Source organism: Zonotrichia leucophrys, chromosome 5 (genome assembly GCF_028769735.1).
Source record: "Zonotrichia leucophrys gambelii isolate GWCS_2022_RI chromosome 5, RI_Zleu_2.0, whole genome shotgun sequence".
NCBI lineage: Eukaryota > Metazoa > Chordata > Aves > Passeriformes > Passerellidae > Zonotrichia > Zonotrichia leucophrys.
In genome coordinates this window covers 52,157,148-52,183,981 of record NC_088175.1, presented here as the reverse complement: position 1 = coordinate 52,183,981, position 26,834 = coordinate 52,157,148, and the positions used below count along the sequence as shown (strand labels likewise).

At 44.2% G+C, this 26,834-nt stretch overlaps 2 protein-coding genes across 7 annotated transcripts in view; one reads left to right on the top strand and one right to left on the bottom strand.

Annotated features, from left to right (window-relative positions):
* Positions 1-1,819: 1,819 nt before the first annotated feature.
* Positions 1,820-26,834, top strand: part of MPPED2 (metallophosphoesterase domain containing 2) — a 127,413-nt gene continuing 102,398 nt past the window's right edge. Inside the window, exons 1-2 of one of the 6 annotated variants that reach the window (XM_064715612.1) lie at positions 1,820-1,843; positions 7,625-7,867. In XM_064715612.1, coding sequence (XP_064571682.1) covers positions 7,740-7,867 — 128 coding nt within the window. In that variant the 5' untranslated portion in view covers positions 1,820-1,843; positions 7,625-7,739. Of the gene's footprint in view, positions 1,844-2,592; positions 2,945-3,764; positions 3,792-3,955; positions 4,020-4,075; positions 4,237-4,269; positions 4,932-7,624; positions 7,868-26,834 lie in introns of those variants that run through there. The other 5 variants (XM_064715608.1, XM_064715614.1, XM_064715611.1 and 2 more) reach the window with 5 other exon arrangements.
* LOC135448727 (basic proline-rich protein-like) lies at positions 2,391-3,977 on the bottom strand. The gene has a single exon (XM_064714934.1). It carries the CDS (start codon positions 3,975-3,977, stop codon positions 2,391-2,393), a length of 1,587 nt encoding a protein of 528 aa, XP_064571004.1.

The following is a 26,834-nucleotide window of genomic DNA, read 5'->3' as shown; positions in this document are numbered from 1 at the left end:
GTTGTACTTTCTTGTAGTGCTTTACAGATACTTGGGAAATTTTTTTCCTGAAGTAAAGAGCAAAAATAGGTAGGTGTGTGTGGTTCAGGGTGTCTGAAGTACCCTGTGTGTGTCTCATAAGCTGTTAGCTCTGTCCTGTGCTTGGCAGAACCTGGAGGCAGTGATACCTATGAAATGTATTGAAGATGACATAATAGATTGTGAAGAATGGGCGTGCTTTTCTGGATTCTATAGTGGTTTGTAATTTTGAACATGCATCTCTTCAATCTGTGCGTTTGATGATAATCACTCTGGATTTGTACACGTGAAAAAAACACCATCCAGTGCCAACTCTGAACAGAACTAAAGTTTCATGTATAACATATCTTTCATTATCTTTAATAGGCAGTATTAAAGGTAAAGAAAAGCTGTTTGTTCACTGTTTTGAATTTCACCCAGCTAGAAAAATCACTCCTGTGACACTCAAACACCGCATTTACTTTTTAGGTTTCTGAATTTATCTCTGAAATCCTCCTGTCATGTGTTTGTTAACAAATACACGTTCCAGCCACAGTATAGATATTTTATTTTTGCTTGCTTGCATTTTGATGCTGCTCTTGTGAATTAGTGAAGAAAGGCAGCAGGATTCAACTCCTTCCCTCACAAAACCCTTTAATCAATTTAAGTAAAATATTTTTTCCTTCATATAACAACTCTGGGGCCAGCACATTTCTAAAGTGAGTACCACTTAGGAAAGCATACTGAAAACAGTTTGTAAAAGGGAAAAGTTCTGCTGGGTGCCCTTAGCAGAAAATGTTTCAGAGTTTGTCATGTATGAACAAAAATGCTCCTGATGACTGTGGTACAGCTTGCTGCTCTTGCTGAGCAGGTATTATTGTGAAAAAGGTGTGAGCTTAGAAGCAGGTCCCGCTCTGGATTCATACAAGCAAAACCCAAATACCAGGAACTTGGAGGCCACAGGGTTTGCTGTGTGTAAGGACTAGTGAGGCAGGGAAGTGCCAGAGAAATGTCTGATCTCCTTCTCTACCACAGACAAGGTTTGTGAGCTTCCTAATTCCAGTCCCCATATCCAGGCTTCTTCCCTGTTTCTCTGTGCTAGGAGCTCCTTTTGTGGTGCCAGAGGCTCCAGATGTGCAAAGACAGAACAGGAGGAGTCCTGGTGCTGTGAGTGTGGAGAAGGGACGCAGCAGGTTCAGGGTCAAACCTGCTCCCTGTCACCTCTCCCTTTGTGTTCCTGGGACCAGGGGAGCTCTCCTGTTCCCTTTTTCCCCTCAGCTGCTCATCTCTCTCCTTGTCCAGTCCCAGCAGGAGAATTTGTGCAGTGGCTGGGCGAGGAGGCTGACCCACAGCAGAGCAGAAGGTTTTTCCTGGGGCTGAGTGGATGTTTCCCTGGTGGATGAGGTTCCCTGTTCCCACCAGAGTGCAGGGACACGGGTGGGATGCTGGATTGCTGGTTTTACTGGGTCACAGGAAGCCAGCTAAAATACTCATGCAGAATCCATCCCAGGAAAAGTTTCCCTGGAAGTGTTGCTCTGATTTGGTCAGGATGACGACTCATCTCTGGGCCTTTTTGTCTGAAACAGGAATTTTCCTATGGTGGTTTGCAAAGCTCACTTCTTTCAAAAGTTATGACTACTGTAAAAAAAAAAAATCAGAGTGAAAGGGTAAATTTGGGAAAATGTCTTATGCCATTTAGTCTTTTTCAGGTTGATTTTTCTTAGTTTGCCATGTTTCTAAACAGGACATTCCATCCCAGTGGATTTCTGCCTGGCAATACAGGAGACCCTTCTCGTGGCTTTCAGCAACAAAGGAAAACCTGCCTGCTTGCCATGCATATCTGAAGGTTGGCTAGAGTAAAAATTACTTTTTTAAAATATATAGGTCACTTATACTCACTATTAGAGGCCTGCTGTTTATTTTCTGTCTGCCCAACTATTAAAAAATATTTGGGCTTGCTCCTTCTGTCTTTCTTTCCTTCTGTTTTTCTTTCCTTCTGTCTTTCCCTCATTGTCATACATTTTTGAAAGTCTCCCCTTTCCATTTGCTGTCTTGAAGGTAAAAGAACAAACACGTCAAATCTTTGTTGCTGTTGTGGCTGTTGACACAATTGCTGTGATTTTGGCGGGGATGGGAGGGGGAGGAAAAAAGGGGAAAAAAAATAAAAGACACCAGCCACATCCCTGATTATATTTCCATAGGAAAGCCCCAGTTACCCTAAGACAATGCTCGGCCTGAAAGGCGAACCCTGGTGTTTCTGGTCGCTGAGGTGAGCTCACCTACAAAGGAGCAGGGCACCGCATCAACACCCGCTGACGGAAGGTGCGGCGGAAGATGCCAAAACCCGTTCTGAGGATTTGAGGGGTTTTAATTGTTATGATTTATTTATTTTGTCATCTCGGTGGGCAGCGGGCGATGCGTGCTGCGGGGCCGGCAGTGTCTCGGCGGGTCGGGGGTCCCGGGGGGCTCGGGCTGTGTGACCCCGGCGGGGAGAGCGCAGCTCGGGGAGCCTTGTGCGGCACTTGGGAAATGCAGCAGCGCTCGCTCGCTCGCTCCCTCCCTGCCCGGGGGGGCGAAGTGCGAGGCAGCGGGAGGAGCCGTGCGTGTCTCTGTGTGTGTGTGTGTGTGTGTGTCTCTGTGCGTGTGTGTGTGCGAGCGAGCAGCGCCGTGGCCGCCGTGTTTCCTGGTGCCTGCTCCCTGACCCCAGTGGCAGCCCCGCTCACTGCACCGCGCCCGCCCTCGCCGCCGCCCCGCTGCCGCTCCCGCAGCCGGACCCGGAGCCGGAGCCGAGCCAGGGCCGCCGCTGCCGCCGCCGGGCGCCGCCGCGGGGTCGGGCGCAGGCTCTGCCCCGGCCGCGCCCCCGCAGCCCCATGGAGCGGCCCCGCTGCCCGCGCTGAAGCGTCCCCGAGCCGCCCGCAGCGGCAGCCGGCGGAGCGAGGGAAGGAAGGTGAGCGGCCCCGGGCCGGTGCCGGGAGCAGCGGGGCACGGCGGGGGCAGCGGCGCACAAAGCGGCGGGTTAGAGGTGCCGTGTCATGGGCGGCAGCGCGGGGGGGGCGGGCGGCAGCTCCGGCGGCGTTGGCGGCGCCGCTCCAGCCTCCGGCGAGCGAACAATGCTGGGGACGAGCGCGGCCGCCCGCGCCCCCGCCGTGACCGCCCCAGCCCGCCGGGTCGGGTCGGGTCGGGTCGGTGCGGCGGCCCCGGCGCTTCCCCGCAGCCCGGGCTGCGATGTCGGCGGCGCTGAGCGAGGCTGCCCTGCCCTGCTCGCTGCCCAGGCCGTGCCCCCGCTGCCCTCCGCCGCTGCGGGGCTGGCGGGGCGCCGGCGGCGCGGGGGCGGCCCGGGGGCGGGGGCGGCGTGCGGGGCCGGCGTTGCGGGGTCGGGGCGGGGGTTGCGGCGGCGGGGCCGGGAGGGTAGGCCGGGGAGCTTTGTGCTGGCTGGGGCCAGCGGGCGGGCGCGGGGACGGGGCTGCGGGCGCGGAGGGAGCCGGGGATGGGGGCAAGGGAGGGGGGGGGGACACGCCGCAAAAGTAAGGAGGGAAAGGCGGGTTGGCTCGGCGTTCCCCGGCGGAGTTGCCCCTCGCCCTTTCGCCGGCAGAGAAGCCGCTCTGAAACCGTGATCCCGGAGGCCTCAGACACTTGGAGCCTTCGGAGGGGTTGGGGCCGCGGTGCGGGGCTCGGCACGGCCGCAATAAAAAGCGGCGGGCATCACCCCCCGCTCGCCCGCGGCTGCTGAGGAGTTCATGGCATCCCTCCTCCGAGCCGAGCCGAGCATCCTCCCCCCGCAGCCCTGTGTGTGGGTGCGTGGCACCGCGGGGCCGGGCGAACTTTGTGCGGCGCGGCACGTAGGGCGCAGACGGGGCAGCGCTGCCCGCGGTGCCGCGGGGCGGGGGCAGGGCAGGGCAGGGCAGGGGGCGCGGCGCGGGGGCTGCGGCGGCACACGCCGGGACGGGGCCGCGCCGGAGCCATTGGCCGCCCGGAGCCATCAATCACCGGGGGGCGAGCCCGGGGCGGCCCGGCAGCCGGAGGTGGGCAGCGGCCGGGGGGCCAGGTACCGGGGGAACGGGGCGGGGAGAGCCGGGCTGCGGCCCCGCCGTGGGCAGCGGCAGCGCGGAGTTGCGCGCAAACTGCAGCGCAGCATCCCGGGGAGCCGGGAGCGCTCCGCGGGCCGAGGCGCGGCCCCGGTGGGTGCAGCGGTGCCGTGTCGGTGGAACAGCGCCCGGAGAGCGCACCGAGCACCACAAGGTGTTGACACGGGGTTAACCCTTCCCGGCTCCTGCCTTTCAGCCCCAGCCCAGCTAGAGGCGGATTTTTGAAATTCAGATGAGGGAGGCGTAAATATTTTATTTGGGGAAATGGTTTTTTCGCGTGCCTTCGTGTGAGCCGCTCTCTGTGCGATGTAAGGCTGCGTTGAAATTCACCTAGCTGGGCAGATTTCGTGGCAGTTTTTTGACAGGGTTTACAATTAGCTGAGCTCACGTTTGGGCCAGCCCTGCTCCGAAAAAGCGCCGGTTTGTACCTGTAAGGCTGGGCAGAGTGTACAATGGCACATCTCCTGTCTTGTGCAAATACACGCTGCGAAAGGAGAACAGCCTGTAGCTGGGAAAAGGCAGCGTGCTGAAAAAGCATCACTTGGGTCTTTAATATAGACATTCTTACTCAAAACTGCCTCGAAAGGCGCAGAAGAGATCACGCGTTGTTTTTTCCTTGATAGATGGGAAGATAATCCAACTTTTATTTTTTCGTACTCATCTCCCATGTGTAACCTTCAAGTAGTGCTCATAGTTGGAGAAAGAAGAATGGTAGCGATTCGAAGAAGTCTCTTTTAATTTCTTTTTTTTTTTTTTTTTAATTTTGGGCCTAAGATGCGTTTGTTTTAAAGTTTTGAAGTGTTCAGCTTCTTTCTTCTATTTTCTTCAGAGACGTTCACAGTAAAGAAGGTAATAATTAGATACTTCTGATAGTTGAGCTGTAGTACTCTATGGAGTATTAAATGGAAATTAAGAGAATTGACACAGAAGCCAGCTTCAAATTATGTATTTTTTTTACTCCCAGTCTGGCATGTTGTTGAATTTCATTTTTAAAGGATGCTTTGTTCAGCTTTGTCTCAATTTAAGTACAGATTTATTTTTAAGATTAAAGATTAGAACAATGGGAAGCAATTGCGGTTTGTACACTTATAATCTGACTGAGAGTCAACTTAAAAGTATTTAATGCAGCTTTTTAAGTGCCCTCTTGTCATTTGTTTTATGCCAGTTAGTTGTAATTTCTTTCAGTAACATGGACTGTTACAAACATTGTAAAAAATGCCTATTATCTTTATGTATAATTCATTCTCATGAACAAATTAGATTTTTCTTCCATGAGTGAACTATAATATGAAATTTAATGTTCTGACCTTTCTTATGCTGGGTTGTTGAAAACAGTGTCATTTAGCTTTTTTGAAAGCCCAAGCATATTTTTATTGTTGGTTTAATGCATTGTTTTGTATTGTTGCTTTTAATTGCAGAAAAAAAAATAACATTATGCATGTAATTTTCACACTACTTCTTAACATATGAAGGCTCCAAAGTTCTTGCAGCGTACCAGAAAAACTCTGTATTTTTTGTTCTGGGAGCTCTGATGGCCTGTCTTGTTAATGAGAGTCATTTCTGTGGCAGGAAGATGTTTTCATTTGTATTTACTTCTCAGTAAGGGCAATTATGCTGCTCTGCTCTGCTCTTGCTCACTCCTCGTAGTTTCTATCTCAAAAGAGCTGCAGCGCTTGGAACAGGACTGCAGTTTGAAGCAGGTGTTGTGTTTTACTGTTATGCAAAACAACGCTGAAGTATAATTGTAAAGGAAATTCAGGAGACAGCTGCAAACTTGGCGTGGTAACCACTACTTTGTGTGAGCAGTTCTTGCAGCATCTTCTGCCGCATCTAGCACGGCAAAGATGTGTTCCAGCAGAGCTCACCCTTGCTGTTTTCTGCTGCTGAAACCTTGTTCTCATGAGAGAGGTCCACCAGGTCTCAGACGGGAGGACCAGGCTGTGACCACCATCTCTACCATCTCTAGTGACAGTTTTGAAATTGCTGCTTTTCCTTTTCATTTCATCTTCATCGTATTTTTTTTCCTTTTAATTTTTTCCTTTTGCCTTTTTTTTTCCCCTTCCAATGCTAAAGAAAATGAAGGTTAGAATCCAGTTACTAGAATGAAGGTTGCAGAATGTCTCAACCCAACCAACATATGGAAGCCTACATAGGCCTGAGGTGGTAAAATAGTAAAATAAATGGCCTATAGCAGGCCATCTGCCTTTTGCGGAGCGTTTTCATCTTGCCTCTTGCCAAACTGGAAATTAGTCTTTGTATTAAAAATATATTTTGAATACAAATCAAAGATTTCAAGTGCTTAGCGTTACACATGGCAAGCACATTTCTATCTGGGAGCTAGAGAAGCCCAGGGAAGTTGCACTGGAAGAATATTGCTTGGTTGGATGCTCAGGGCTCTTCTCTTTCCCATCTCTTTGTCTTCCCAGTAAGCAAGGATTTACCTTTGTGAAATGCTCTCCAGACAGGGGAAGCCCACTCTTGCAGGTGGCAGCTGAAGGGAGAAATTTCACCCAAGTCCTTGCAGCTGTGTCCCAGCTGAGGACCTGCCTCTAAACGGGGCTTCCACAGAGCTGCTCATCTTGGAATCCTTCGACCACGGGCTGATCCATTTCCACAGATGCCCTCTGAAAGGAAGGCAGCTTTTCTATATCATAACCTGAGGTGTCCTCAGTTATGGACCGCAGAAATCCAAGCTCGGATTTTGCGCAGGAAGCTCAGCGGGGCGTGTTTGGGAGGTTCTGACTGATACCACAGCACGCATCCAGGCCTAGCTCAAAGTGTGTTTAGGAGCACTCTGCAGAAGCCAAAGACAGGGATGCAGAGAGAGGGAAGAGCCTGTTTCTTTCATTTTACGCAGAAATGTTTATGCGTAAAATCGCGCTAAAGTCAGATAAATCGTTGCTGTCTGCTAACAGTGAGCCCAAACCAGTTTCAATGCTATAATAGGGATATTTTGTTAACATTTCCTTCATACTCGCCTTTCTCTGGGCACTAAAACACCTCGATTGGAGGGTATTTGGGTGTGCCTTTTGCTGTGCAATTGTAACTGGTGTTCTTTACATGAGTTTCTTGTAAGTTTCTCAGCTGTTCGTGTTCCACAGCCACAGCAGCTCGAAAACAAGTGTGCATGTTTGTGGAAAGCCTTTTGTCCTTCAGGGAGCTGGGTCCACTTGCGAGTTTTTCGTGGCTGCAATTAACAGGAGATGTTATTTAAAATCAAGGATACGAAATGGGGAGTATTTAACAGGAGCTTTCAACACAGATATTTTATTCCCCCTTCCCCCACCCCCTGAAGACAAACCCTTACTTTAAGCATTCATCCTTTGGATGTGTCTAATGATGATGGAGTTGGATGATGAGGTAATTAAAAAAAAAACCAACAAAGTGAATAGTAATTCGTGGAGAGGGGTGATGGGTACATCGGGAATATAGAAAAAGATGTGAAATCTGCATGGAAGTCGGGAGAGCTTGGGAGCAGTGGGTCAGTGTGTGTTTACATCTCGTGGCTCACAGCAGCGTGCGCTGTCTGTCTCTCCCGGCAGAGGTCACGGAGTTGATGCGGAGCTGCTGGGAGCCGGGATCTGCCCGGAGCACGATGCCCTGCCCTGCCCCTGGCCTTGGCAAGCTGTGAGCTGCTCATGTCCATAAGGAGGAAGGATGGCTCATGGAATTCCTTCACAAGGCAAAGTTACCATAACGGTGGATGAGTACAGCTCCAACCCAACGCAGGCGTTCACGCACTACAACATCAACCAGAGCCGCTTCCAGCCTCCCCACGTGCACATGTGAGTATCCACTGCTGCTCCACGAGGGGCTGGAAAACTGGGAAATTGCCTTGGCAGCCGAGAGGCGGAATGGTTAGCGGGTTTTGGCCCCGCTGTGTGCGAGTTGCGCTCCATCCTCTCCTGGATGGAGGTGCCACCACCTCGGTGCGACTCAAGCTTGTCACTTCACTGATGTGGCTTCCACTCGCCTGAGGGACGCGTTGCTGTAAGATTTCAGCTCCCTTCCCCCAGCGCTTACACTCAGCTGCGAAATAGGCCTAATTGGGACTAATTGTCCCCCCCGATCAGTGAATCCTTTGTCCTGGCGGTGGCGAGCGGAACGTGTGCCGCATTCCACATTCCACCCGCAACCTGCCGCACAAAGGAGCCGGGGCTGCCCCGCGGCTCCTCCGGGGAGCTGCGAACCCTTCCAGCACCTCCCTGCGAGCTCCAGCCCGGGGAACACCGTGGAGAGAGGGGAGATGGAGGTTCCTCCTTCCCTCGCCTCCTCCTTGCCGGCTGCCGTGGCACCCAGGGTCGGCACCTAGGCACAAAGGGCTGCTCGCTCAGCAAAGCACCGGTTCCAACTCTGAATTTCCTTCCCATTGTTCAGTGGGGTTTTTGATCTTTATCGGTTATTTATGCCAAGGTTCTTTTTTTTTTTTTTTTTTTTCCTTAGCATTAATAGACTGAAAAGCACGTGAAACTAAAACAAAGCCGACATCCCTGGACATCCTGCGAGCCATTGTTAGGCAGGATTTTGAACCATGTCACACTATTGAATTTGATAAGGCTTTTGCATAATAAGGGGGGAAAGTTGTATGGTACTTCATTGCATTTTTGTTATGTAGAAGCCTGCCGGAAGAGTCACAATGTAGGAGTTCAGCACCTTCTAATAGGATTTCGTGTGGTTACAATGTTCCTAAAGGCAACTTTAGGAAGGATGCTGACGAGTGTCTGTCGTGCATTCGCTTTTCAAGGTGGAAAACTTCCCATTAATTACGTTTGATTTGTTGCTACCACGATGATGATGTAAGTTTGATTTTTAGAAACATTTCCGCGTCTCGATTCACTTTTCAGACCTTTTGCCAGCAAATTTCTGTTGCGTGTTTTGCACTCCAGGCTGGGCTTCTGACTGACGTTAAGTACAAATCTTATTTAGAGAAGGAATTCAAAGCAAACAAAAGAAAATCAGAAAGCAGTTTTAAAGAACCCCTTCCTATGGCTATTGACTTCAGCGGGAGCTGAATTTAGGACTAAGTGTGGTGTTTAGCACTGTAAAAATTGCTCATGCTTTGTTTAAAAACCTCAAACATCCAGGCACTCCTCTAAGGGATAGTGTAAAATGATACTGACTTGATGGATGTCGTGAAAGATACTTGTTTGGAAAAACCCTGTAGCTGAAATAAACGCTGAAACTTCAAAGTACCGACAGAATTTTAAATAATTTTTAACTTAAATATTACAACTTTCTTAAAATCAGAAATTCTGGTTCAGCAGAGGGTGTGGCACATGAAAGGGAGATCAAAATTTTGAAAAACTGGCAATGAATTAGTCTGATTGGTGGTGGAAGCAGAGATAGAAATGTCCCAGTGCAGGAGATGAGTTCAGGTGCAGGTCTGGATAGCAAATACAGATTTTAGAAAACTTGTTGAGAAAGGAGAGAGGGGATCCTCCACCAGGTGGACAGCAAGGAAGGGAAGATCTGGGTGTGCTGAGGGTTTGTGTGATGTGAGGAACAGAATTATTGCTGGGGGGAGACTGGATTATGTGGTAGCCTCAGATGGAGCCTTTATTTGGCTTCTTAATGTATTGTAATGGAAGTTTTGTGTGTTCATCTTAAAGTGGCTGTCATCAAGTGAGAAATCTTAACAGAAAATTGGTAAAAGCAGTATTAACAAAGAAACCATGATCTTTTTACCCTGTTCTGGTTCTGTTAGTGCTACATTGCTGCAGCTGCCAGGATTGATTTGATTTGGTTTTACAGTCTGCTTTTCTTTGCTGCTGTCTTTTAAAGTAATGCATCTGTGTGGTTTGCTGGTTTCTTTTTCTTGTGTTTTTCCTAAGAGGGAGTTTGAAGAGGCTTTGCTCCCTAGTGAAAAATTTATTTTAAATATCATGGGATGAAGAGAAATGAGTGGAGCAACGTGGGGGCTGAGTTTTGTGCCCTGTATGTGAGCAGCAGGGCACTCTGTTGCTGCAGGACATCAACCAGGAGCTGGGGGCGGCTTAAGGACAGCCTTCTTTGCTGAAGGAAATATTGGTTTTAGAAGTAATTTCTTTATGGATATGCACTGCAAAGGTGAGAACTGGTTTCTTGGCCTACACTGAGCCATTTGCAAGGTCCTGTATGCTCCGGGCCTGACTCTGATTTTACAGAGAGTAGAGGAGAACCCATGGAATACCACCAGCATAAATCTGGTGAGTAAGGCACTACTTTGCCACTTCACATGTCCTGGGCTCCTTCTCCCACTTTTATTTTGTGCCTTTCAGGTAGTTCAGTCAGCTGAGATAGAGTTCTCTTATCTTTATAAGTATTTTTATACTCCTTAGTCAGTTTATTTAAGCATAGTGTCAGTTAAAAACAGAATATTTATTACAGCTCCCTTTGCTTGTGCTGGCAGCGACAGCAGTTTTGTCAGTGCAACTTTTGAATCAGTTTGTCCAACCATTTAATTTCATTTAATTTCATTAAGTTTCATTTCATTTTGTTTCTCTATTAATTAATGTTTGAACAGGTATTCTAAAGGCAATTTTGCTGCACAATTATTTTGCATAAAGGGATGTAATCTTAAATATTATTTTGTTATCTTGAAGCGATGCTCCCACCCTCAGGCTTCAGTTACTTAGACACAGTTAGACTGTAACTTATATTTTAGACTGTAACTTTTAGTTACTTAGACTGTTACAAAGTACTTGTATTTGATTACTTTGTCCAGTTAGTGTTTACTTTCTGTTAGTTTTAATTTACAGCATCACTTCAGTTCCCTGCTTTTAAGGGCAGCTGCAAAATAATAACAAATAGCTAAAAATATAGCTATAAATAACTATAATATAGTGATTAATATTATAGCACCTATAATATGCTTCTCTGTGCTTCATGTTGATGATTATTCTTTTGAAAGTTTTCATACTTTCAAATTTTTTGGCAAATATTGTGATTTAAAGAGGAAAGTGCTTCTTGCTCCTTAGGTGTATAAGAATACGTTTGAGGGGTTTTTTGGGTGTTTGTTTGTTTATTTTTAAACTAAACCAGCTTTTTAAGCCCATTTAGACTTTTAAAATATTCTGTATGAGGCTGCTGGCGATGGTACCAACAATACCAGGATGCAGCCTGGGGACAAATCCAAGTGAAAAACTCCTTCCTTAATTTTTAAAGAGAAAAATCTTCCTATTTAGGTACAACAGCCCATTTACTTGCAGGGAAAAAAAAAAAACCTAGAGAAGAGTGAAATAACTTGGTGTTTCTGTTATGGAAAATACACCTTTGGACAGGCCTGTCTGCTGAGGATGAGGGAGTTTTGTGAAGGTAAAATAATAAAATAGCTGTAGGCTGAGCCTTATGGAATAGTGGTGGCTTCTTTTTTTGGGGTACTTTGACTGCATGTTCACACTTTGTTATGGTTTAAATTCAATAATAGGGGAGTGAGGAAAAATAGGGGTTTCTGTGCCGGAGCAAAAGTCCTCTAAATAAGTTTATTCATAGCTGGAGATACATTTTTCAAGCTGTAACTATATAATTTTACTGCCTTTTCTGCACTAGAGCAATCCCCCATGAGAATATTCTTATTTTGAAAAGTATAAGCATAGTTTTATATTGGTAGAAATATATGTCTGGTTGAATAAAGTACATAAATGTCTGTGTGTAAATATATATATATATATATATAATATATCTACACATATATATGTATATATATTTATACTTATATATTTATCTATATAAAAAGCTGAAATTTCCAAGTAGGGCACAGTGACAGAATTTTAAATAATTTTAAACTTTAATACTGCAACTTCCTTAAAATCAGAAATCTGGTTAAAATTTTTGCTTTAAAATCAGAATATAATAATAAAAAAATAAAACCACAGCTTTTTGATCATAGAAGGAAAGACTTTCAGCTGTGATGAAACTTTACATTGTTAGAATCTTTTTAGACTACTCACCTTGACAAGAGAGGATCTTGGTTTAATGTTTTTTTATTTTCCTTTTCTTTTCTTGGGGAAACCATCCTACATTTAATGAGCTTTATAACCTCCCCCTGAGATTAGTGGGAAATCATGGGCTTGATTTGCAGCAGCCTGGATTTTTGTTTCATGTGAGGTGTGTGATATTTGGCATTAGCAAAATATGAACTCATTTGGCATTTACTGAAAAGTGGAGCTGGTACATGTAATGTTATTGGTTGAGAAAAAAGGAGATTCAGTCTGATAGCAGTCAGTGTATATATATATATTTATATAAAATATACATAAGATATGTATATTTTATATAAATATATATATATATTATATAATATGTATTCTATATGTATATTTTATATATAAAACATATTTTTATATAAAATATATATGATATATATTTTATATAAAATATATGTATTTTTATATGTATATGTATTTTGTATATATTTTTATAAATAATATATTTTTTTTACAAAAATATACACAGCTTATAACCATTCACGTTTCTTTTCACTACTGATTTTGCCAAATAAATAAATATTTTTGTTATTAAGGAAATAAATATAGAATTACATATTTTTAATAAATATATCTAGTATAAAATTATCTATTATAAAATTTAATATTTCATATTATTTATTACGATTTTTTGTCTTATTATATATATAATATGTACATAATACACATTATTATAAATAGATATTTATTATGAATATATAAAAAATAGTATCTGAAACAATCAAGTGATATTTAAGTTGTGGAAACAGGAATGCTTTGAATGAGTGCGCTTAAACCTGGGATTTTTTCCTGGGCTCCTGGCTCATGCTCAGCTCACCTTGGTGCAGTTTAGTCATTGAGAAAACTCTCACTGGTGCCTGTCCACATCTGTGTGGGTGTAGATCTCTGCCATCTCCCTGATTTTTACACTGTTCAGAGTTACTTGCGCAAAAATCTAAGCAGCACCTCAGTTCTAAACTTAAATTTTAGGTGTAAAATAAAAATAATTTTTTAAAGGAACTGAACTTATTTGTGATGCTGGAGTGTGGAGCATATTGCAAGTGTTCATGCAGTGGTGGTGTAAGGCTCAGTTTTGTAATTAAAATTCAAATTTAGGCCCCTTGTATTGAGTTTATACAGAGCAGTCATCATATGCTAAGCACTCTTGAAAAATTGATTAAATTTCTGACCTTTCTTTTTGTCATTGTAAAAAAGAGTAATACCAACTCTACCTTTAAAAAAATGGCCTGACATCCCTGGAAGGCTAATGCTGTAAAAGTGCCAATATTATTATTATTATTATTATTACAATAAATGTAAGACAGGTTTAAAATAATTTATTTTTGTCACCATTGCCCTGTTATTACTGTCTTGGCACATCACCCTGCCCTAAGAGAGAAGCCAGGTGTGCTTTTAGGTGGGGATTAACCCCTCTTGTGCTGGGGGACCAGGCTGCCAGAGCAGTTTGTGCCCCTCAAAACCAATCCATCAGTGTTTAGGGGCAGATCCCTGCTACAAGGAGAGGCTTCAGGGCTGGATCTGCTGCTCCTGCCTGCCCCTGGAGAGGTGGCAGAGCCTTTGGGGGCTGCAGGATGGACACTGAGTCTGCCAAACCCAGGAAATCCCTCTGGCTGCCCTGGAGGGCTCCAGCCCCTGCCAGGGGGCTCAGAGACCTTGGCAGAGCACCCTAGACCCCTGTGCCTCTGATTTTGACCCATAGAAAAAAATTACCAACCTTATAGGAGGATTTACTAGCCATGAAAGTTCAAGCAGAATGACAGTTAGTTTGTCACAGAGTGAAAAGTAGAATTTTGAGGTTTTTAGAATGGGGGCTCGAAGTGCCAAGATGGAAGAATTTGGGTGTGCCTTGTCCTTCTTTCTCCTTCCTAAACTCCATCTTCGGAGCGATGGTGGCACTTTTAGATTAGTTAAAGTAGAGACAGACTGGCTAACATAGGTGATAGGTATTAGAAAATTATTGTAAATAAAGTAAACATAGTTTTTAGTATAAAAAGACAACTCTGCCCTGAAGGCACTCAGTGTGCCACTGACTGACCTGCTGGACAGACCTCAGCAGGTCAGAGAAAGAATGTTATAGATAACAGAAAATAAACAACCTTGAGAACCAGAACAGGAGAATCCTGACTGCTTCTTCAGTTGCAGAGCTGAGAAAAGAGACTCTGGCACATCTCGAGGCCATCCTGACCACAGGGACCCCTGGGAACAGTCCAGGGTGCAAATGTCCTTCTAGTGGGGTGGGGATTTTGGTTTAGTTGGATTTTTGTTTTGGTTTGGTTTTTTTTGTTTTTTTTTTTTTTTTCCAATGAGCTTCTTCCAGTGATCCCTCTCCTGGTGTAGCCAAACCAGTGGAGGGTCACAGGGGCAGCCAGCACAGGGAGCTGGCTTAGTGTCATCTTAACTTGCTGGTTTTTTTGTTTTTTAAATATTTTCAGCATTTAACATATTGGTTTATATTGTGGTGGGTCTGGCAGTGCTAGATGAATGGCTGGAGTTGATAATCCAGCCTCAACAAATCCATAATTCAGTCATAATTAGCTTCTTCCTAATTAAGAACAACCACACAAAAGCTACAGCACAGCGCCTAAAAACTGCAGCCTTCATGGCCCACATCAAAACTGGAAATAGATGGGTAAGGCTTGAATTTCCAAACTCCAGCAAGCAAGCTGTTTGTATCTGCTGAAATAGCTGCCATGAATTGTGTGCTTATGGATCCACCAGCGGGCAGGGAGAGGAGGAAGGGGGTTTGTGTTCACCTTTGGTGCAGAAATAAGACTGAGGAAGATTTTCCTTGATGAAAATGTGCTGTTAAAACACCTTGTGGAGTCAGCCTGGCTGCTGTTGCTAAACCCTGAGAGGGAGGGAAGAGAAGTTGTTTTGTGTTCATGTGTGTTGGTGCTGCAGAGAAGCCTTCAGGTCACAAACACTTTATCTGCAGGGCCCCACTCAGTAGCTGAGCACTAAAAAAGGAAATTTTCATTAAATGGTGTTGACTGTAGGGTTCATTTCGTGGTCAGTCACACTGGGACACAGCTGAGTTGCACTTCCAGGTTTATGTACAGCACACAAATGTGTGTGTGTCTCCCAAAAACCTTTTGGGGGAAGGTGTGATGGGATGTGGCCAGGAATGCTGTGTGCAGCAGGGGCTGCTGCCACAGCACCTTGTGCTCACCCAGGGAACTTTTCTGTGAAGCAGTTTCACAAAAAAGATGGAAATATGTTGCAATCAGGATGTTGTGCTGTCACTGGAAACTTGTGAATTTCTTTTCTTTGAAATACCAGGACAGTAGGGATGTGGAATTCTTGTGGAATTGTTGTGGAATTATTCTTGCAGAATTGGAGCAGATTCTTGCTTTTATTTAGTGCTTGAAGGGTGAGGCACAATCTGTCCTGTGAAACAACTCCTAGAGAGTGGATTTCCAAACAGAGAGTTAACAGCTGAACCTGCAGGCCCCACACTGCAAATCCCACTGCAGAAATTTTGGCTCCTGGTTCTCTCCCAGTGGCAGGATGAGGCTGCTCTTCCCTGGCAGCAGTGGTGAGGGAGCTGCTCCCCTTGCTGTGACACAAAGTGCTGCAGCTGCCTACCTGTCACACATCTGACTCTTTTCTTTTGCAAACCCTTGCTGGAATTTTTTTGTTTTTGGGCAAATAAGTGGAAGGAAAGCCCTGTAAATAATGTGAGTTTAGATGTCTGTGTTATTGTGATGGTGTTCACAGGGGTCTCAGGATGAGGGAAGAGACGAGGATCTCACTCCATGTTTCAAAAGGCTTGATTTGTTATTTTATGATATATATTACATTGAAAATATACTAAAAGAATAGAAGAAAAGGTTTCATCAGAAGGCTAGCTAAGAATAGAATCAGCAAGAATGATAACAAAGGTTTGTGGCTCGGCTCTCTGTCTGAGCCAGCTGGGCTGAGATTGGCCATTAATTAAAAACAACCACATCAGACCAATCACAGATGCACCTGTTGCATCCCACAGCAGCAGATAATCATTGTTTACATTTTGTTCCTGAGGCTTCTCAGCTTCTCAGGAGGAAAAATCCTAAGGAAAGGATTTTTCATAAAAGATGTCTGTGACTTGTTATATGTTAAATTTTTATATGCAGCTCACTTATGTTTGATATAAGTTTAGTGGTGCAATAAGTTTATTTCAGATGCGATCAAGTGTTGGTTGTGGATGTTGATTTTTTTGGTACTCAGTGTCAGCATGGTAATTTTTTGAATTAACATTTCTGATCCTGAGCTCCCAGAGGTGGCTTAATTTTGGAGTCAGTGGCCTAACATCATGGAAAAATTCAGAAATGGAGGGCTAGCCTGTCTCCCTGTCAAAGGAACGCTTGAACAGCTTGCCTGTTGGATTCTGTGACATGCCACAGTGTAACTTGAGAAAATAAATGCTTTTAGGCCCAGCAGAAGTACAGTGAGGCAGGGACATGCCTTTAAAACATCTCAGGATATCTTCAGAGCATCTCTGGGCAGTGAGCTTGTGAAGCTGCTGCTGGGTGGGCAGTCCCCCCTGTCCTGCATGGGGAAATCATTCCCTGCATAATTCACCATTTCCTGAGTCCCTAGGAGTGGATTTTCCAGCGAGCTGTGAGTTTTGCTCCTTGGAGCAATGACTTCTTGTTTCCAGTGGTTTGACTCATACTTGGCACGTGCAGCTGCACTTTTATGGCCTCGAGGAGGTTGCTGCTGCTTGCAGAGGGCCTGAGAGGGCTCTGAGCTCTTCCCTGTGGTGTGAGCGAGCACCAGAGCAGTGCAGATGCACATCCTTCATGGCAGCTGCTTCACAAGGTACAGCTTGTTTGCTGGGGTTTGGAAATTCAAGTCTCACCCATTTCCTTTCAGTTTTGCTGTGGGCCATGGAGGTTGCAGTTTTTAGGTGGTGGGCTGCAGCTGAAGTTTTGGTTTTGTTCTGTTTTTTTTTTTTTCCAATGAGCTGCTTCAAGTGATCTCTATCCTGGTGTAGCCTCACCAGTGGTGGGTCTGTGTATCTGAGTATCTGTGTGGTTGTTTTTAATTAGGAGGAAGCTGTGACTGAATTATCAATTTGTTGAGGCTGGATTATCAACTCCAGCCATTAATCTAGCACTGCCAGACCCATCACAATATAAACCAATATGTTAACTAAAAAAAAAAAAGTTAAAAAACCTAAATTTAAATGTTAAAAAATTTTTAACCAATATGTTAAAAATATCCGGCAAGTTAAGATGACATAAAATAAAACAGGGAATGTGTGCATTTAAAATACTAAAGTCAAACCAATTCTGTCCTGTGGTAAATGAGACTAGACCCCATTTAATGGTTTTTATTTTGCTGCCTCTCTCAGACAAAAAGCTAGGGTAGGATAATCTTGCACCCAGGAACATTCCTGGAGCAGTACCAAGTGGTTGGAGGAGCAGAAAACAGCAAGTTTGGGTTCCAAACAATAAAGTTTAGGTACCTGGCATTGCAGTCATTTTATTTATCTCCTAAAGAGTTGGCCGTAAAGCCTGGTCATGACCTCAATAAAGCTGGAGGTTCCCCCAGCCCTGGGAGCTTGTGTTGATCCATTGGAAGTAAGAAGGGCTCTGCAGAGAGACTTAGATCAGTTGGATGGATGGGCAGAGTCCAACAGCATGAAGTTTAATCAGTCCAAGTGCCCAGTTCTACATTTTGGCCCCTACAACGTGCCAAGCTGGGGACAGAGTGGCTGGACAGTGCCCAGCACAAAGGGACCTGGGGGTGCTGGTGACAGCTGGCTGGACATGAGCCAGCAGAGTGCCCAGGTGGGCAAGAGGGCCAATGGAATCCTGGCCTGGATCAGGGATGGTGTGGCCAGCAGGAGCAGGGAGGCCATTCTGCCCCTGTACCTGGCACTGTGAGGGCACACCTGGAGTGCTGTGCCCAGCTCTGGCCCCTCAGGCTGGGAAGGACTTTGAGACACTTGAGCACATCCAGAGGAGGCAACAAGGCTGGGGAGGGGCTGGGAGCACAAACCCTGTGAGGAAACACTGAGGGAGCTGAGGGTGTTTAGCCTGGAGAAGAGGAGCCTTAGGGGTGACCTTATTGCTCTCTACACCTTCCTGAAGGGAGGCTGCAGACAGGTGGGGTTGGTCACTGACAGAATCAGAGGACACAGTCTCAAGCTACATCAGGGAAGGTACAGGTTGGATATTAGGAAAAAAAATTCACTGAAAGAATAATAAAGTACTGGAATGCTCTTCCTAGGGAGGTGGTAGAATCACCATCTCTGATGTGTTTAAAAAAAGACTGGCCATGGCACTTGGTGCTATAGTCTGGTTGAGGTGTGAGGGCATGGGTTGGACTCGATGATCTCAGAGGTCTCTTCCAACCTCATTATTCTGTGATTCTGTGTGTGCTGCAGGATCTGCTGCTGCTGGCACTCAGGGCTGGGCCATGAGCACTGCTGCAGCTTTCAGAGTGGAGCAGAGGATTATTGGAATAGGATCCCAATATTACCAGGTAGATTGTGCCTGGGCTAGTCTGACCCTTGCTACTGGGCCAAAGGCAGCAACTGTGGTGTATCACCCCAGAGATACCTTTAGCTTGCTGGATGTGGCAGCAGGCACTGGACCAAGTCCAGGCAAGGTTAGAAACTCAGTTTACCTCAGGTGGGAAGGCTTCAGGCTAGGGTGAAGAGGAAAAGAAGAGGATTCTGCCGGAGGGTTTATATCCAGAGTTTTATTCCATGGTCACAGACATCTGAATCTTGGTAACAGCTCCAACAGAATCCCGAGCACATGGTTCTGGCTCAATTTAGGCCCAGGAACAGGGGAGGGGAAGGGACAGGTGAGCACCAACCAGGTGGGAGGAGGAGGGTCTCAAGGGACGAGGGACACACAGGCCAATGACCCCAGGCCTCGATTGCATCCTTTGAACTTGACCAACCACACGAGGAATGTTAAGCCTGATTGACAGAACTCACTCAGCAAGGGGGCAAGGGGGAAGGGAGAGGGGTATTGCCACACCGGGGAAGGGGCTGGGAAGTAAAACAGGAAATTGTAACACACTGCAACAGTGGATGGCTGCAGAGCAGCTGATCATCCAGAATTCATCGTCCCCATCATCCAGAATTCACCCTCCCCAAATACAGTTGTCCTCTTCATAACTGATAGATCAGGCCCTTTTTATTTCTGCTGCAAGTTCACCTGTGTTCTCCACTGACAGAGAGATGCTTGCCCTTATTTTTATGTGCCCTATTTTATAGTGGGCTTAATTTCTAAATTTAAATCATTATGTGGAGGGGAGTGACAAAATCCCAACTGTCTCCTGTTTTCCCTAAAAGATTATTTAAATTACTGTGCAGTGTAGTATCTTTCAAGGTTTGCTTTTGTCACTGGCTGTGAATTTCACGTTCCCAGACCCTCTCTTCCTTTCACCCTGGCTGGCATTAGAGCTACAGAGGATTCTCCTGGATGTTGACATGGGAAAACCCAGCACCAGAGAGGCTTCCTTGCAGCAGAGTCTCCACTTACAGCAGCGGGCATTAACTTATATCCAGCACATCAGACTTAAAAGCACAGGGCCATTAAGGGGAGCTCTGCCTTCCCAGGGGGGCAGCAGATGGAGAGAGGCTGGGGGAGGGAAGGAGGGTGTGAGATGGAGGGGCTGGCTCTGATGGAGCTGTAAGCCAGCAAACTCGCTGTTTGCCACGTTGACAATTTCCCTGGGATAAGGGATGGAGTGTAGTGGCTGTGAGCAGGAAGGTCAGCACATTACTCCTCAGTGTTTGGCTATTCCATCATTGATGGGAAGGAGAAGGTGCCACTCCAGTCCATCTTCCCTCCTGCTCCTCTCATACAGGGAGCACAAAGGAGAAAAAGTCATTACTTTGTAATTATTTCAGGCTTCCTCCTTTCTTAAAGCCACTTTTGACCAGTGGGTTATTTGCTTTCCTGTGAATGGTGAGGTAGTAGTTTTGGGGAAAATCATGTTCAGAATTAAAATTTGATGTCAGCCAGCGTATTTAATAAATAGGAACTTTGTCCTATACTTGTCCTCCAATCTCCTCAATGTTTGGCTATTCCATCATTGATGGGAAGGAGAAGGTGCCAGTCCAGTCCATCTTCCCTCCTGCTCCTCTCATACAGGGAGCACAAAGAGAAAAAAAAAATCATTACTTTCTAATTACTCTTGGCTTCCTCCTTTCTTACAGACATTTTTGGCCAGCAGTGAGCATTTACAGTGGGTTGCTTTCCTGTAAAAATCCTGGGGAAAATCATGTTCAGAATTAAAATTTCATGTCAGCCAGCGTATTTAATAAATAGGAACTTTGTCCTATACTTGTCCTCTGATCTCCTCAATGTTTGGCTATTCCATCATTGATGGGAAGGAGAAGGTGCCACTCCAGTCCATCTTCCCTCCTGCTCCTCTCATACAGGGAGCACAAAGAGAAAAAAAAAATAAAATTACTTTTTAATTATTCCAGGCTTCCTCCTTTCTTAAAGCCACTTTTGACCAGTGGGTTATTTGCTTTCCTGTGAATGGTGAAGGAATAGTTTTGGGGAAAATCATGTTCAGAATTAAAATTTGATGTCAGCCAGCATATTTAATATATAGGAACTTTGTCCTGTTCTTGTGAAATGCAGTGATTAGTGACATCATTATTGCTTCCAGTGGGACAGGACCTGCCACTTAAAAATACCAGATTAAGCAGCTCCCTCACTTTTAAGCAATGATTTTTTTTCAAGGACTTATTTTCTCTGGCTGTTAGCAGTGTGCATATAAGATTATGGTAATTGACAGATATTAAGGAAGAGGGAAATTTTGTCTTTGTGGTGTGTTTATTTTGTAAATTTAAAGTCATCCAGGCATTCACTTTTCCTCTTGGTGCAAAGCAGTGAATAAATTCAAACTAAATAAACACACAATCATATATGAAAAAAAATTATATATAACCTGGGTGTAATCTTTGAATTACTTGAAAATTTATATGTATAATTGTTTTATTTTGATAATCTCTCTCTTGACATTAGATTGATTTAAAAATGTAGAATGAAGGCTTTGTTTTCTTTGAGTGAGGACAGAAAGGAAATCCCTGGTCTCAAGGAGTTACAAAGGTCTGAATTTGGGGGGGATTTTGTTTTGTCTTCTGGCTCATTAATTTTAGATATCATTATTACAGAGCTTATTTTCCTCAAAAAAATCCTTGCGTCCGGTCTAGATTGTCAAGAGAAAAATATTAATTGAGGTTGAAAATGAGTTTTGGATCACCTGGCTTCCTTGAGAGTCTGTTCCTGCCATCACTTCATGCTGTCACTGCTCTCAGTGAGTGCTCCTCTCAGCAGTTTTACAGATGTCATTCCAGGGCACGAGGAAACCTCTTGTGAATCACTCATTCAGTGGAGAGTTAAAAGGTATGGACTGAAACTCCTGGAGCCAGGAAGCCGGCAGAGGGGTTTTTTTGTTATTAATTAGTTCAAATTAAATTATTAGTTCTTGTTAATTAGTTCAAATGAAATGGGGTCCTGTAGAAGATTTGGAATAGACGTGGCAATTTTCTGTATATCTGTCTATAAAGAGACAGTGCCATTTCTTTGGGTCCAGACACTTATAAAATAAAATACAGGAGGAATGAACTGGAGATGACCAATAAATGGAAGTAGAGAAATGTATAAATGGTCTCAAATGCCCAGAAATAACCTGAGATAAGCTGTTGGCCTGAGGTGAAGCTCCTATCACACCTAGGACCTATATTTATTTATTTATTACAATTTTACTATCTGCATATGGGTTTAAAGACTTTCCTGCCCTAGCATGAAGTGCAGCAGTGTGAGATATATATGTATATATGATATATATTGCTGTATTGGAATCTGCTTTTTGTGTCTTTGTATGTGTTTCATTATTTTCCTAACAAAAAGGGTTTTTTAGATTTGGAACTTCCAGACTTTTGCCTTGTTGTTGTTTGCATGGAAGCACGGTCATGCTGACCAAGAGGGTGTTTATAGAAATTAAAGAAGAATATTTTCTTGTGTCGTCTTGGTTTTTGTGGGGTTGTTTTTGTTTTTTTTAAAGGCACCAAATGGCCATCAGTGGGGTAGAATTTTTGTTTGTTTACTGTGTTATTAGATAATGAGCTCTGAATGAAAAATCAAGCATCCTGCTAACTGTGCTCTGCATTCATACAGCACAGACAGTGCTGACAGGTATACTCAAAGAATTTAGGGATCTTTATTTTCTCCCTCTCTATTTTCAAAACAGAAAAGGGCAAAAACTTAAGAATTTAAATGTCAATTCTCTGATGGTATAACCAAAATAAAATATAACATATAACATAACATATAAATAACACCAATATAATATAATGTAATATAATATGATATAATATAATATAATATAATATAATATAATATAATATAATATAATATAATATAATATAATATAATATAATATAATATAATATAATATAATATAATATAATATAATATAATATAATATAATATAATATAATATAATATAATATATGATAGGATATAATAGGATATAATAGGATGTAATATATAATGTACATTATAATATATAATGTATGATATGATATACTATGATATGATATAATATGGTATGATATAATATAGTATAGTATATAACAGTATATTTTATAATATTATTTAATATATAATATTATAGATATAAAATATAATAAATAAACACATTATAATATTTATATAATAGAACATCCAAATAATATATAATGTAATGTAATGTAATATAATGTAATATAATATAATATAATATAATATAATATAATATAATATAATATAATATAAACATACATAATTCAATGCAATATTTATATAATATAATATCCATATAATATAGTGTAATATAATATGATATAAATATATAAAAGTAATTTAAAAATAGATATAATAATATTCTGATTTTAGCAGCATCCCAAAAGCTGTAGAAGAAACATTTGAATGGAGCATGAAAAAGTTTATTGAACTGCCTTAGTTTCCACTTGGTTTACTTGAACATTTGGACCTGAGGCTGTGCTAATCAAGAAGCCAGGCATATGGATGGCTCTGCCTCAGAGAACTCTGGAAGAGAGAGTAAAATTTAGGCTCTCACAGGTGGGTGGAGCAGTGACCACACAGGGCACAAAAAACACCTTTTCCTATTTGCTGTAGTGGTTTTTGGTTTGTTAATTTAAGATTTCTTTAATTTTGAGATTTTTTTAAACTAATGTGTTGATGAGTGTGGTGGGTTTTAGTGTTGGTTAATTACTTAGGTACTTATTTTTTGTTGAGAGGTAGGATGACAGGATTAGGAGAAAGGTAAAGTAGGCTTAACATTTTAAAAAGGGATAAAGAAAATTTTATTAGATGACCAATAAATGGAAGTAGAGAAATGTTATAAATGATCTCAAATACCCAGAAATAACCTGAGATAAGCTGTTGATAACTAAAAGAAGAAAAAGTAGTAAGAATCACAACAAATTTTTAGAATACTTCTCTTTGCAACTTTTTTTTGCTGATAATGTAAAGAAACTAACCCTAAAATTTATAGGTAGTTTACTACATTTAAAATAGTCTTTTTGTTTTTTTTTTAGTTTACTTATGGAGAGAAATCTCTCTCTCTAATGTTATGGAGATTTCTCTACAAGATGAAAAAAAAATAAAAATCTTTTGTGGTTCTTTTGGGAAAACAGTAGCTGCTGGGGGAAATTGGTTATTGTGAAGTTCTCCACAATATGCTGCTGCCTGTGTGTTTGAGATCCAGTGCAGGGCTGTGCTGTGTTTTCTCAGGGGAGCCTCGTGCCTGTGGTTGGGGTGTGCCCAACTGACCTGGCAGCTGCATCATCAGCTCGGGAGGGCAGGGGGATAAAAACCACCTTCATTAACCCTGAGCGTCTCCTGCTCCTTGGCAAAGGTGGGCTGGCTAATCACAGCCAAGGCCTGAAGCTGAGTGCAGGCATTCCAGGAGGGATTTCCCGCACTGTGAGGTGGCACAGGGAGGGGACAGCAGTGTGCAATTTAAATAGCTCTGGGTTCTGCAGCATAAATATGCACCGGATGCAGGGCAGGGGTAAAAAAAAAAAAACCCCAGCACGTTCTCTCAGGATGCTGTTAGGGCCAAGCAGCATCTCATTAGGGACAACTTCAAAGATCAGTTCCTCATGTCCATAAAAACAAGTGTAAATTATCTTCTGTGAGCCTGCTGTTAGCAGTTGCACTGTTACATTATGCATGTAGCCTAGACTGCACATGCTATCAACAAACTGCACTGGGTTTCATTAGGGTTTCATCTTTATGCAAGGCTGTTTATTAACTTTGCTGTTTTATTTGTTGCACTTTTGGCTAATGCAGTATTTGACTTAAAATTTAGCTGTTAGTGGTGACTCAGTGCCTGGAAAGGTCTTTGAGGGTTCCACAGTGCCTGTGTTTTCCTAGAGGAATGGCATACAGGCAATTATTCCCTCTATTGAGAACTTCTCTTGCTCTCTCATTCTTCTGCTTCCTGCCCTCAGTGAGAGGGTGCCTGATCCTGACCCCTCTTGGAATGAAACTTGATGAAATTCTTGGATTTTCGTTCTTGGAATGAAACTTGAGGGAGCTTTCAGTGAGGAAATTCTTGGATTTTCATTCTTGGAATGAAACTTGAAGGAGCTCTCAGCGAGGAAATTCTTGGATTTTCATTCTTGGAACGAAACTTGAGGGAGCTTTCAGTGATGCTGCCTCTGCAGCACCTGCCTTAAATGTTTATGGAAATGGTAAAGAGGGCAGAACTTCAGTGCTGTGTGCTCTCGCTGCCCCATCACACACATTTGAAAGGCCAGCTGGGGAAATGTTCTCAAGTGGTGAAATGCAGCTTCTGTGCACGTAAGTTTTGTGACAACTTCCTATGGGATCAAGATTTTTGAGATTGTGTTCATTGTCCTTGCAGAAACAGCAAGATGCCACGGAATAGTCTCCTGAACTGTAGTGCTAAAAAAAGAAAAAAACCCAATATTTTTGTATTTTTCTTTTCCTGTGGTACTTTTGCCTTTTTTGCCTTTCACTTGCACACCTCATCAAGGCTTGGGTGTGATGCTGAACTCTGGGCTAGCAATCTGATCTGCACAGTGATTCCACCAAGATCTGCACCTTAGGGCTTGCCTTTGAGTTCTCTTGTGTCATCCAGCATGGCTTGAGTGCTTCCAGCCACTGTTGTTGCACTCACAATGCCAAGAGGTGTGTGCAGAGAGGTTTTATGAGGTCTCTTTTGCCCTGCTCTTAGCTGGAGCAGCCCACGTGCCTCTATTGCACAGCAAAGATGGGAATTCAGAGGATTCCCTGGAGTTTGGGGCCCAGTTCAGCTCTCCAGCCCTGGTCACCATCTGTGCCTGTGCTGGCACAGCAAGAGGGGACTGGGAGCTGCAGGGCTTGGCCCTGTTGGTGGAAGGTGAGGTTATTGATCTGTATCCCTGCACAGATTAGGGATTCCCTGTGTTTGATATGAGCCAGGGGGTTTGCAAAGGTGCTTCCTTCGTGAGACACAGCTATGAAATGGCTGGGTTGAGTTGTCCTGTTGTGTTATGGTGCTCCAAAGGTGCTTCCTTCATGAGACACAGCTATGAAATGGCTGGGTTGGGCTGTCCTGTGGTTGTGGTGCTCCAAAGGTGCTCCAAAGGTGCTTCCTTCATGAGACACACCTGAAGCTGCTGTTTTGTGCTGTTCTGTGGTTGTCAGCTGCTTTAGAGCTCACCCACACTTCTCTGTGTGGGTGAAGCCCAAGGGTGGAATGGACCCACACGAGACTTCCGTGTGATTTCCCAGCAGGACATGAAGAATTTCCCAACCTTGCTCAAGGTCATCTCCTTTAATATGAGATGATTTCTATGTCCTGAAGGGCCTGGGTGCACCTGTGGGGGGATCAGTGAGAGTCTGAGTTTCTGCAGTGCGTTTGGAGCGTGCAGAGCGCTGAGCTGCGTTGCCACAGTGGTGATTGATGGTGCAGGGGTTGGTGCAGGAATGCAGAAGTGCATTTTGCACTGTGGGACAGTGTCTGCAGAGCCCAGGAGGGCTCTGAGTTTGTCTCCAACACCCATGGTCAGGTGGCTGTGCAGCCAGCCAAGGGTTGTTGGTAATAACACACTGTGAGAAGGAACAGGAGTGACTGGAGCCAGTTAACCGAAAGGTTGGTGGTTCGTGCCCACCCAGGGACACCAGATGTCCGATTTTCGGCTGTTTGGAGGGCCTGGAAAGGCCCGAGGTGGCCTTGGGGCAGCCTGCGATTCAAAGGACGAGAAGAGGCTTCAGTTCTTTTCTCGGTGTTTATTAATTGTTTATCTAAAAGATTTTCTCTCGGCCCGACAGAGCTCTGCTCAGCAGCCAGCCATGAGCACACTCCCCTCCCCTCCGGGCGGTCACCTATCTTTATACCCAAAGTTACGTGTACAATATTTATCATTTTTCCCCAATACCTTTCACCCTTATTGACCAGTGCACTTTTAGTAATGACCAATCCCAAAGTGCCACCATCACCACAGAAGATGGAGGAGAAGAAGAAGAAGAAGAAGGACAGGACACGCCCCAATTCCTCCATCTTACTTCTCTAAACCCCCCTGTACAGAAATCCTAAACCCTGTGTTTCACTCTCTAATTAACTAATCCCTTCACCATTCACTCCGGTGAAATCCTCCTATCCTCATACAGGTGTCGTCTCCTGTGTAGGATCAAAGTCCAGCCACCAGATACTTCTGGCAACATTCCAGGACTCCCGAGCCCCCAAGGGTGGTCTCGGTGACTCGGCACCTCAGTCCTGAGGTGCTGAGATCCCACAAGAGGCAGCACTT

Excerpts from the sequence above, each read along its gene's own strand:
- LOC135448727 (XM_064714934.1), bottom strand. The coding sequence starts at position 3,977 with ATGGCTCCGGGCGGCCAATGGCTCCGGCGCGGCCCCGTCCCGGCGTGT.